At 47.3% G+C, this 12,349-nt stretch overlaps 1 protein-coding gene across 1 annotated transcript; it reads right to left on the bottom strand.

The window, feature by feature from the left end:
• Window positions 1-1,563: 1,563 nt before the first annotated feature.
• Banf2 (BANF family member 2) lies at window positions 1,564-11,107 on the bottom strand. The gene is made up of 2 exons (XM_075963843.1): window positions 10,982-11,107; window positions 1,564-1,710 (listed from the first exon to the last, which is right to left on the bottom strand). The coding sequence occupies exons 1-2, from the start codon at window positions 11,105-11,107 to the stop codon at window positions 1,564-1,566; spliced, it is 273 nt and encodes a 90-aa protein (XP_075819958.1).
• Window positions 11,108-12,349: the final 1,242 nt, after the last annotated feature.

Below are 12,349 nucleotides of genomic sequence, written 5' to 3'. Positions count from 1 at the left end.
ATGACCGCATGTGACCAAACCAGCTGAGTCACCTTCAGGGTCCTATCCCTTAGGACCTTGTACATAGGCTGAGAAGTCCGAAATGGTGTTTCCAATTTTAGAATTCAGATTTAAGACTATTTGCTGATTGCTCATTTGAAGCCCCTCAATCTGGAATATTCCGGAAGGAGAAATCCAAGTTTGAAGTATTTCAGAGTTTTAAAACTGGTATTGTTATATCACGGTGTGCAGGGCAGGTGTGCCACCGCAAGCATGCCAGGTCAGCTTTTGGGACTTGTCGGCCTCCTTTCCCCTTTGTGGGGGCTCTGGGAACAAAAATGTTGCCACCCCTCCCACCCCGTTCAAGATTCTGGTTGCCAGCTTACTCCGCCGGTAGCAGAATTGGTGTTTGTTTTAAGCTGCCGTGTACTGGGGTAACTTGCTATATAGCAGCAATAGGCAGCGGCTAAGACACCAACTGAAACTTCAATGTTCATTTTTAAAACTATGCATAGGTCACGTAAGTTTTGGAGCGCTCGATTTGGCTTTATGTCATCTGAAGCGAGTGATGGAGCTTTCCTGGTGTGTTTCAATGTGAATTTGGGTTTTCTTGTTTTATTACATTCATAAACCCTTGTGATGCTCATGCATCTTTAAGGAAAATACATATGGCGGCTCATGCCTGTACTCACAGCTCAGCAGCTAGAGGCCAGCTGAGGCTACATAATGAGTTCTAAACGAGGGAGACTCGTCTCAAAAATTAAAAAAAAGTAAATATTAAAAAAATTAAAGTGTGTGTGTATGTGTGTGTAAGTGTGTGTAAGCGTGTAAAAGTTGGGGAGATGATTCAATCAGGAAAGTGTCACGTGTGGTAGTCTGAATAAAAATGTCCCCCATAGTCCCATAGGGAGTAGCACTATTAGGAGCTGTGTTGGAGGAAGTGTCAATGAAGGCCAGCTTTGAGGTCTCTCATGCTCAAGCCATGCCCAGCGTGACATTCTCTTCCTGATGTCTGCTGATGCAGATGTAGAACTCTCAGCTACCTCTCCAGCACCACGTCTGCCTGCGTGTTACCATGTACACAGTGACCACGGGAACCATGATGATAATGGACTAAACCTCTGAAACTGTAAGCCAGTCCTTTATAAAAGTTGCTGTGGTCATGGTGTGTCTTCACAGCAATAGAAACTCTAACTACGATACCACGCAAACATGAGAGAGGCCCTGGTTTTGGATCCATGGCACCCACATCCAGTGAAATCCAGTATGGCGGCACATGTCCAGAGACAAGAGGATTCCTCATCCTTGATGGCCCGCTAGCCTTGCCAAATTAGTGAGCTCCAAGTGCAGTAAGAGCCTTGTCTGAAAGCCTAAGGGTGGAAAGCAATAGGAGGAGACAGCTGTGTCAACTTCTGGGGTCAATCAGCACTTCTCCCAACAGGTATCCATCACACACACATACACACACTCAAACACTCATACACAAATGATAAGGAAATTAGAAACACAAGCGACAATTTGGATCCTGGGTGTAGGCGGTGACTGTGTCGTTTATTTGGGGTAGAGCGGCCAGGCCCCGGGTGTTTACAGGAAGTAGGAACACCACTTCTTCAGGCAGGTGGTGCTTTGGCGGGCTTCATTCTCTGTGGCCCCACAGCAACAAATGAGCCACCTCTGGAACTCTGCCTCATTCTTGTGCATGAGAAGGAACTGTCCCAGCAGGATATAGGCCTGGGAAGAAGAACGTGTGGGAGAAAGATGGGGTTATCAGAATCCCACTCGGAAGTGCCTGCCCTCCCGCCACCAATGGTACTCGGTTGACAACCAAAGGTTGGGGTGTGGGTCAGATGAGAGGGGTTGGTTGTCAGGTCAACTCCTGACAAACCCTGGGGAAAGGTGAGGTCAAGTTAATTACATGTGTCTCTCAGACCTGGGCCAAGGTCTGTCGTCCTGCAGTGACCACTAGGCCTTGTCCTCAAACTTGAAAAAATTCTCTGGGATTTTGTAAAAGAGAAGGTTCTGACTCAGTATCTAAAACTAGGGCAGGGTTCGAGACTCCCCATTTCTAATAGGCTCCCAGATGAGGTCGGGTCAAAAACTGTTTTGGGGGGATAATGGGTAGGTGACTAACATACCTCTGAGCTACTTTTAGGCCTGTCATTTAATCTCTCCTTCGGTGGTGGTGGTGGCGTGTGTATATGTGTGCACTGGGGACTAAACCCAGTGTCTTGTGTGTGCTAGGCAAGTACTTTACCAATGAGCTACATCTGCTGTTCAAGTAGTTCCTTCTTCAAAACACACAAAAGCCAAGCTAGAGTGTGACTCCCTAGCCCACTGCTTTCTCAACAGCTGGAATATAGGGCGCCTCAACCTCAACACTACTGGTATGCTGGATGGTTCTGCGTCATGGGAACTGTCCTGTGCACTGCAGGACATTTAACAGCCTCCATGCTATCCCCAGGATGCCAGTAGCCCCTTCCCCAGTTTCCAAGACAGAGCAATCATAAGGATTTCCAGATATTGCTGGGAAATCTTCCTCACTCTAGAACTGCAGGTGAGGCTGGCAGGTGAAGGACCGGGTAGCATCCAGTTGGCTTTGCAAACTACCTGTGTGATCTTAGTAACTCAGTGGAAAGGAGATTTGCAGGGCCAGAGGCACAGGGCTGCCCTGCCCTGCCCACGAGGGTGTCAAATGGGAAGGTAGGGGAAGACACAAATGCCGAGGAGAGCCATCCCCATGGGAATAGCACCTACGATGTAAATCATGCTTAACCTTGAACCCCCTTCCCAAGCCTCAAACTGGAGCTGTATCACTGGCCTCTTTTTCTCTTTGAATGAGCTTTTCCGCCTCACAGACTGAGATACAAGCTCCCAATTTCCCTGTCTTTCCAGCCTATGGACAGCCAAGGTGGAGGCTCTAATTGTGTGAAAATAGATAATAAACAAATCTCCTCTAATAATTATATATAGTCTCCCGGTCCTGTTTCTCTGGAAACTCCTGATAATATAATTCCCGAGAATGTCTGTGGATTAAAAAAAAAACACATGAGCAAAGTATAATGGCACAGATGTACAGAAATGTCACCACAGAAGCCCTTACTTTGTGTGCTAACTCTAAAACTTAATTTAGAAAAAATTAAAGACCGGGGAAATGGCTCAGTGAGTAAGAACGTTTTCTCTGCAAGCACGAGGACCTGAGTTCAAGTCCTGAGTACCTCCATAAAAAGCTGGCTGTGGTTGTGCATGTACCTCTAACTCTAGCACTGTGTGGTCAGAGATTGCTGGGGCCTGCTGGCCAACTGCCTAGCTACAGAGTCAGTGAAAACCCTGTCTCAGGAAAGTTAGAGAATGGTGGAGCAGAGCAGCTGACATCCTACTCCACACCCATGTGTATGTAACACACATCACACACACACGCAAACATACACACACACCCCAGAAAGGAAAAATGTCAAGACACATATAAGGCATATACATTAAGTCCACCCTGCTTCCTGGTTCTATAGCAATTTCGCCGTCAGGAATTTTCTGCCTACTTTCCCCTGACATCTTCACATCTTCCTGTTATTAGCAAGGAACAGGGGAATAGAGCCATGACTGGAGATAACCACTGTACGGCAGAGGCTAGATTTCAGGTCACAGTATGTATCCATCACTGGGGCCTGGCTCAAGGGCTCTCTAGTCTAGAGTGAAGGAGAGTTAGCTTCCATCCACACCTCCAAGTTCTGGGCCCTTCCCAGGAAAACCTACTGTTGGCTGTGTGTTGACTTTTCATTACATAAAACAAAGCATATTTCATAATAATCAAAGGGAATGTGTGTGTGCTGTGGATGTGTGTGTGTGTGTGTGTGTGTATGAAATCAAATAAAAGCTGAAGCCTAGTCACAAGGTGCTTGAGCATTATAGTGTGTAGGCTTTACTTTATTATTTGTAGTGAGCTGGATTAAACCCAGGGCTTTGCACACACTAGACGAACAATCTACCACTGAGCTCCCCCGCCCAGGGTTTAATTTTAGATACTGGCCAGTAGTTGAAAAGAGAAAGGAGCTCTGGACTTGGAGTGATTTTTAAGGCACAGCTTTATTTTAAAAATAGAAAACCAAAACCCAGCGTCTTAGCATGATCTCCTTTTTTATTAGTATCCTCCCGTTTTCACTGGTGGATTTTGCTGAGGTGGGTTTAAGTCAGTATTTTGAAGCACTGGCGTTCACTAAGCGTTCACTGAGGCCTGTGCTGCATTTGTTGGTGTGCCTAGGTGAGCCTTACAGGGTGCACTTAGAGCTCACACAGGGAGAAACATCCATGAGATTTGTCATGACATGCTGTAGGGCTTAGGGGCTCAGCTCCCTCGAAAGCACAAGGCCCTTGATTAGGTCCTCAGAGCCAGGAGGAAGAATGACAAACAACTAGAGATACTTCTGAGCCCTTTGGCAAGCCACCCTCTTAAACCAACCCATTTGATCCTCATGGGTGCCCTGCCCACCTATTCTTTAGATGGTGTCCCAAATAAGGAACTCCTGAGAAGTTGAGACTCCCTCCTCTGCCCACCCTGCTCTTCCATATCCCAGACATCTGTAGTCTAGTCTGGAGGTAAAGACATCCCCTGCCTGTTTCTGAGGCTGGCTGCGGCCTCAGCTGGTGTGGTAATCAGAGCCTTTGCAGCCTGCAGGGCTCAGCAGCCAGGAAGCCCAGGAATGCGTGGCAGGCAGGGCCCAGGCAAGCTTTCCAGGAACGGGGCAGGCAGAAGGGTCTCGGAGCCAAGTTGCAATCTGAGCCTCCCTCCTTCTGGGCTTTCCCTGGAGTCCCACGCTGGCATCTTCCAGAGAGCACAGAGATGGACTGCCTTACTTTATCCTGGAGAACTTAATATTGCTCCTGAGTGAAGGGGGAGTCCATGGCTCTTGTTGTGGCCCCTGTCCAATGCCTTCTTGGTTTCCCCGCTACCTCCAGAAAATGAACCCCTAACCAGAAACCATGAGGTAAGGAGGGTGGGACAGAAACACAGACACTCCAGGCAGGACTCTCTACCTCTATCACCCTGGCCAGGGGCCATGCCACAGCCTGGGAGTAACAGATGGTAACTCAAAGGCAGACTTGCTCTCAGCTCCAAGTCCACACAGGGAAACTCTGCCAGGGTCTTCCCCCACGCTGTGTGACCTGGTCTCTTATGACTGGTACCTGGTTAAACTGCAGCTATTTGGATCTGCACAGAGGCTGATCCATGGAGTTGCCTGGGATCCTGCCCAAAGAACATCCATAGACCCCTTTTAAGGCTAGGCTGTCTTAATACATTTACACTTGATCTTAGCCCAGACTGGGAAGTGCTAAGCCTTAATACATGTAAACAAAAGGTCTCATCTTGTCATTCTGTGCTGGGCCCTGCACACTAGGTAGCTGGCCCTAATCAGTACTCATTGAAATGTTGAACCTTCATCATGGTACCTGGCCTTGTCAGACTGAGATGAGCTATCATGGGTTCTCTTATGATCAGGCTCCTAGCAAATTCCTTTGCCCTCGACCAACAGTTCCCGAGCCCCGGTACACCAGTGTGCCTCCCATTGTTGCAAGGCACTGTTGTGACTGTATGACCTTTCTGGTTTCATTTCAACAAGTATGCATGCTTGGGTCTTCAGCAGACAAATCTAGGAGCGACCTTGCAAACCTGCTCTTTCTTGGTCACTCCAGGCTTAAAGTACTGAGCCTTTGGTGTGAGTGCTCAATCCATAGCAGGTTCTGGCCCTACTATCTCTTCTCTATGCTCCCAAGACATGCTCATATTGTTGTTGTTGTTGGTTTTTTTTTTTTTTTTGATTTTCGAGACAGGGTTTCTCCGTAGCTTTTGGTTCCTGTCCTGGAACTAGCTCTTGTATACCAGGCTGGCCTCGAACTCACAGAGATCCGCCTGTCTCTGCCTCCCGAGTGCTGACATGCTCATATTGTTACATTATTTATTTATTTTAAAAATTCAGCTTTCAATGGATTCCTTGTATTTTATCTCACCATGCTATGCAGAGTAATGTCCAAACTTAAATGACTGGTCCCTTGCAAGGTTCATATGTCAGATGGTAGGGCCCAGTGTCAGCAGAGGACAGGAGAAATTGGGTTTCTCAGCAGAAACCTGGGGACATGAACAAGGCAGCAACTGGAAGTCCTGGCGTCTCCTGGTCCTGAGTTCAGCCTTCTGGCCTCTCTTCATATTACAACAAAGTGACTTTGGGATGAGATTGGCCATTTGAAGGACCCCAGGTTGGAAGAGGGTGGGTTCATAGATGCTCATGCTCACAGTCTGACTATGTGTGGGAGACAGTGGGTCAGGAGACATAGCTCCATCCTGGCTGTGACAGGTCCGACCCCATGTGTGTGATGGGTTTTCCACTCACAGTGTCCCTTTCTACCTAGCAGCTCTCTTGCCACGTTTAAATTTGACCAGTATTGTTTAGGAGAAATAGTAAAGGAGCCAGCCACATAAGTAATTTTAATCTCCTAGGGGCCATAGAAGGACTAAGGGAGAAGAAAAAAAAAGATGAAATGCATTCTGATAATATACTTTGTTTTCTTCCATATTTTCAAAAATATTATTTCAGTATGTAATCAATAAAAAATGTTATGAGACATTTCACATTCCTTCTTAGGGGAAGACTTTAGCATCAAAGAGCATGTTTGATGTTTTTAACTCATCTCCATGCAGACAAGGTCTTAGCAGACAGAGGATCAGTAGCTACCATTTTGCATTTAGGTCCTCAGGCCAAAGCTGGTTTCCCCAGTCAACAGCAGGTGCTGAGAAACCAGAACGACTTGCCACATATTTTTTGGTCTCTGAGTCCCTTGAAAAGGTTCAGGTGAGTCAATAGTTAATGCTTTCTTTATAAAGAAAAAACTTGTGTGAGAGAGAAAGGAGGAAGAAAGGCGGAGAGAGAGAAAGAGCAAGAGAGAGCAAGCTGGTGTAGAGGGTGTGCGTGTGGGCACCTATGTACTATAGCACACATGTGTGGAGGTCAAAGGACAACCTCAGGTGTCAATCATTGCCCTCCAGTTTGAGACAGAGTCTTGTTTGCCACTGTGTAAGACAGGTGACTCCTGTTTCTGCCCCCCAACTTGCTGTCTGTATGTATTATAGACATACGCCAATATACTAGGCTTTGCATGAGTTCAGGCATGGCAAATAATTTACCTTTTCAGCCCTTTCCCCAGCTAGCCCATGTTTTCTTTCTGAAGTCAGGCTTCACTGTGTTGCACAGGCTGGTCTTGAATTTATATGCTGAAATAACTCTCTTGTCTCCGTCTCCCAGCTCACTGAGACTACAAACACACAGTCCTCCACCCTATGAATTAAGAGTTTTAAAAATCATGGTTTAACCATGAGGGGTAGACCAGTAGTCTGTCTTCTGTAGTCAAGGTTCTGGGGGATAGAGGAGACACACATCCCCCTTCTTCATGGCTAGCCATCTGCTAAAGAGATGGAAGCTCAGCACTGGGGCAGGGGAGAAGGCATTAGGACTGGTAAGAGGGAAGATATCTGCCCAATTCAGGCCACACCCCCAGAGAGATAGATGTGTGAGGGCATCCTTGCTGTCTTATTAATGACTTCTTGCTCTCTGCATTCAGCAGCCTGGTAGCTTTGGAGAGAGCTGGTGGCCAAGTAAAGAGCCGAGGCAAGCAGGTATGAGCTGAGAGAGTCAGCTAGGGAAATGCCGAGAATGTTTTACGAACAAGTGTGGCCCCTGAGGCAACGTTTGTTTAGGGCAAAGATAAGAACTTAGTCTAGGGAGAGAAGAGGAAGAAAATGATGGCCGTACAACAGAGGCTGGTAAAGACAGAGGATGGGATGAGGCCCTGAAAGACCTCCGTGTATACAGCTCCCCTGTGGGCAGAAAATGAATACCCCCATGGGCTGCATTTTTATCAACTAGCCCTGAAATCCCTGCCTTATGGGATCTGCTTATCTGGATGCTGCCATTCTGACTGTGCCCACAGACCCATCAGTATCCTGATGCATTTGTTCGTCTTGTAGGTGACACACCTGTGCATCTTCCTGGGTACTCTGATGGGCCCAGGCAGGGTTTGATGGGTCTCAGGAGCTGATGTGGAATATAACTACCAAATCTTCTTAATCTAAGCCCTTCCTGCTGGGTATAAGTGCATGAATCTTCTTGTATTGTTTTTGACAGTAAAATGAGTAGGGCCATTCTCTTTCCCACTGGGGACCTCGGAGAGCCAACTGCCAAAGCCTCTGCTCTGCATTTTTATTTTGCCTGATTTTATCACTTTATTTGTGTTGTGTTATATCTTAATGTGGTGTCGGATAAGGAACCCAGGTCCTCTCAGGTGCTGGGCAAGCCACATCTGTTAGGCCTCCATTTGCACTGACCTTTCAAGGTAAAGAAACTCAAAACAAAGGCCGACAATTACCAGCGCCTCTCAGTGTCAGGAGTCAGTAGCTCTGGGAATGCCCAGGGCCTTGACTGGAATGCTGGACACTATGCTGGTCAGCTGGTCATGAGCATTGAGACATCTCTTGTCTGTGGACCAAGATGTCCATAGTACTCCCTGTAGTCCTGTGTGTGCAGACCAGAGTCAAACTGAAAAATGTCCATTTATTCCCTCATTCCAACATTCCACATCTGTCTCTGTACTTCTAATCCTTACTTCGAATAGAGTTGAGGCAGAGAGGGCCAAGCTACAGGGCCACAAAACAAAGCAGAAGTTGGCAGGGAAGAGGATGTTGAGTTTCAAGGCACAGGAAATGGCTGGGGAGTTGAGGCCGCTCTTTTCCAAGGCGACCTGGCCATGCCTTTTTAGTGCACAGAACTGCTGGGTGTAGCGGCACATGTCTGTAATGTACAGGAGAATGAGGTAGAAGTCTGAAGCCAGCCTAGACTACACAGTGACTTTCAGGCCAGCCTGAATCCCACAGCAAGACCCGCAAGACCCTATCTCAAAAGAACGAAACAAACCAAAGTCATAGAACTATGTGACAAAAAGATAAAATCGCTGTACACAATTATACCTCAATAAGAGTATTTTTAAAATAGTGAACATTAGCCAGGTGGTGGAGGCGCACGCCTTTAATCCCAGCACTCGGGAGGCAGAGGCAGGCGGATCTCTATGAGTTCGAGGCCAGCCTGGTCTACAAGAGCTAGTTCTAGGACAGGCTCCAAGGCTACAGAGAACCCCTGTCTTGAAAAACAAAACAAAACAAAAAATAGTGAGCATAAAGGAACAATAAAGAGAAATTTACAATTATAGAAACGTAGATAACAGAACAATGGGCATCTTTGGGGATTCGCTCTAGCTGGGAGGTCTTGGAGGCCGGCTGGGAGTTGGCAAGTGTTCAGAGTCCCTGGACCTAGGTGTGGGCACATGAGCATATCTGTCTATGTGCGAATGTACTGGGCACACTTCATACTGTGTGTACTACACACGGTAGAGGAACGTGTTGCTTAAGCGTCACTGTCCGAAATCCCCTCCGAGCTTGTCTGCGAAGCTGTTTTAGGAGAGAATTAACTGAATGCTGGGCAACCCACCCTGAATGTGAATTGCGTCATCCTATGGATGGAGACCCAGGCAGAGTGAAAGAGGGCAAAGGGGAAAGCCAGATGAGCGTTGGCATTCTCCTTCCCCTGCTTCCTGGCGATGTCAGGGACTGCGCCTTCCCCATCATAATGACTGTATGGCTTTCAACTGTGAGCCCAAATAAACCTTCCTTTGTATTAGGTATTTGGCCACAACCAGGAGAAAAAATAAGTAATGCAAAAAAAATTGAAAAGAACGATCATTTCTTTAAAGGAAAAGATATTTAATTAAAAAGTTCTCCCCCTAGTCAGACTTGCCTCCTTTGCTTAGCTGCTTGAGAATGGTCCTCCCCCTCTATCAGGGAAGCAAGCATCAAGCCCCCTCAGCCATGTGGCTCTACTCTGATAGTACCACAAAGTGGATCTCCACTTAGCTAAGTAAGGGGGTTGAGTTCACAACATGTAATAACAGACACAGTGTAGCGTGTTAGTCAGAAGCCATGGGCCCAGGTGCTAGGATTTGGGCACAAAACAAATATAATGCCAGCCACATATACACAGACAACAGTTCCTGGACTCTAATGCTTTTGTTATATTAGTAACTTGGTCATTATGTTAATGGCATTGCTCTTGGAAGAGAGCATCATGGGATCCTGATTAGTTCTTAAGAAAGCGATTTGTATAAAAAGGGCATGAATAGGGCCTTGGGGATATAGCTTGCAGCCGAGGACATGCTTAGCAAATGTCCTTCGAGGGTCCTTTTACACCCTCTGGCTTCCTAGTTCACCCTGTGATCTCCTCACACCAGCTCCTGCCATCCTGTCAGGCTGTAATGTGGCTGGGAGGGTCCTCACCAGAGGCCAAACACATAAGGTCACCCCATAGTGGATTTTTAATCTATAAAACTTTTAGCTAAGCAGAAATCCTTTCTTTATAAAGTTCACAGAGTCAAGTATTTTGTTACAGAAATGGAAAGTAAGTAATCCATCCCAATCCCATTGGCCATCACTGAAGCCATTCTTGGGCTCGGAATGAATCTTAGAATAACTCTTATCTCCTTATCCAGGTGGAGCACCCAGGCTGCTGGCTCTCAACATACCATTGGCATGCTGGTGCCCTTATAAAGGCAAGCAAAAAACCACGGGCCCTTTTCTGGAGGTGGAGAGCACACTCACCATTGGTCCTGACAGTTCTGTCCCGGACTTCAGTAGCAGGCCTGTCTCTATCAAGTCCTGAGTGTTTGAATACTGAGCTGATCCCATCAGCCTTTGACGCTCTGCACAGAGACTATTCTATTTGCCATCATCCACAAGCCTGGGAGGCTCCTAAGCACATGAGGTCAGTGGCGGTGAAGCCCTTGGCACCCTGCCAAGTGGCAGCTTTTTTTTTTTTCTCTGATGGCTTCTCACTGGGACATGTGGCAGGAGCTGCCATCTGGCTAGGGAAAGACAACTCTAAGAAGAAGAGTTAGAGAAGGAAAAACAGCGCACCTTGTCGAAACCTTTGGTGACCAAATTGATGGCAAGCTCATAGCTGATTCCATCCACCCAGGCCACATCCTTCTCCCCAATGGGTTCAGAGAGGAAGGTTTTCAGCCTGGGAGACATGTGCTCCATCTCCTGCAACAGACAGGTGAAGGAGAAAGTGTTTAGGTGATGTCTGACTGTTCATCCCTCAGTGGACACTGGGGAGGTCTCTCCGTCCAAGGGATGGAGGGCTACAGATGGCAGACTGGAATCTGTCATTCGGCATCTACTGGGGACTTTCCAACGCCAGGTGTGCTGTCCTGTGCTGGAGGTCTTAACCCTTCCATTCCTACCTGGACAGAGGAGAAGTAGTGTGCTGATGGCTGTGGATGAGTTAGATTGGTCCAGCCCCATGGCAACGGAAGATGAGCCAAGGGCTAAGTATGCCAACGTTTTCACTCAGCACACTTAAAGAAACGATTGTCACATTGGTCAGGTGACTCTGGGTAAAGGCACTGGCCACCAGCCTTACAACCTCTGAGCTTAATCCTCTAAACCCGGATGTGGTGGCTCAGTTTTCAGTGTCAACTTGCCACAATTTGGAGTCTCCCGTGAAGAGAGCCTGAATGAGGCATTGGCGAGATCAGGTTAGCCTATGGGCGTGTGTGTCTAAAGGGTTTGCACTGCTGATCAATGTAGGAGGACCTGGCCCACTGTGGGCAGCACTGTTTCCTAGGCAACGGTTGCTGGACTATAGAAAGGAGGAAGCTAGCCGAGCGGGCGGGGAGCCTGGGTGCATTCTTTCTTCTCTGCACTGCTCTTGACTGTGGACTAAGTGTGCCTGGCTGCTTGAGTTCCTGCCTGGACGGCCCCTCAAGGACGGGAAGCTGGAAGTGTAAGCTGGGATCAACCCTTCCCCCGCGTGCAACTGCTTGTCCTCGTATCTGTCACGGCAACAGAAATGAAGCTGCCTTCTGACCTCCACTGCATACTGTGACATGGACCCACCGCCACCAGAATGATAAATAGAAAGTTTTCAAAGAAAATGCTACCAAGAAACACATTTAAAAAAAAAAAAGAAAGAAAAAAAAAAGAACTGCTTTCTTTGCCCAGCTAATCTCTCCTTTCTCTTAGCCACCTGATAATTTTTGGTCATACTTATTTAAGTCTAGGGTGAGGTTGAATGTGGTAAATCGAGGCAATGCCCCCACTTCTTTACCAAGACTGCTGGCAACAGCCCATATTCTGAGTCTCTCCTGTGAGATGTCCACACCGGGGCTGGGAGTGGTTCTCAAAAGTAAGACACTTGTCTGACGGTCATAAGGCCCTGGATAGATCTCCAGAAGCTAAAACAAACAAATGAAACCGCCCGACAGCAAACAAATAGACAAA

This window comes from Microtus pennsylvanicus, chromosome 2 (assembly GCF_037038515.1).
Source record: "Microtus pennsylvanicus isolate mMicPen1 chromosome 2, mMicPen1.hap1, whole genome shotgun sequence".
NCBI lineage: Eukaryota > Metazoa > Chordata > Mammalia > Rodentia > Cricetidae > Microtus > Microtus pennsylvanicus.
Note: the sequence above shows the minus strand (reverse complement) of the source record. Positions and strands in the feature narration are given on the sequence as shown.

Bases quoted from the DNA above. Each gene is read 5' to 3' on its own strand.
- Banf2 (XM_075963843.1), bottom strand. From the start codon at position 11,107: ATGGAGCACATGTCTCCCAGGCTGAAAACCTTCCTCTCTGAACCCATT. The intron at 1,711-10,981 runs GTGCGCTGTTTT...TCTTCTTCCCAG, and splicing joins TCACCAAAGGTTTCGACAAG to GCCTATATCCTGCTGGGACA.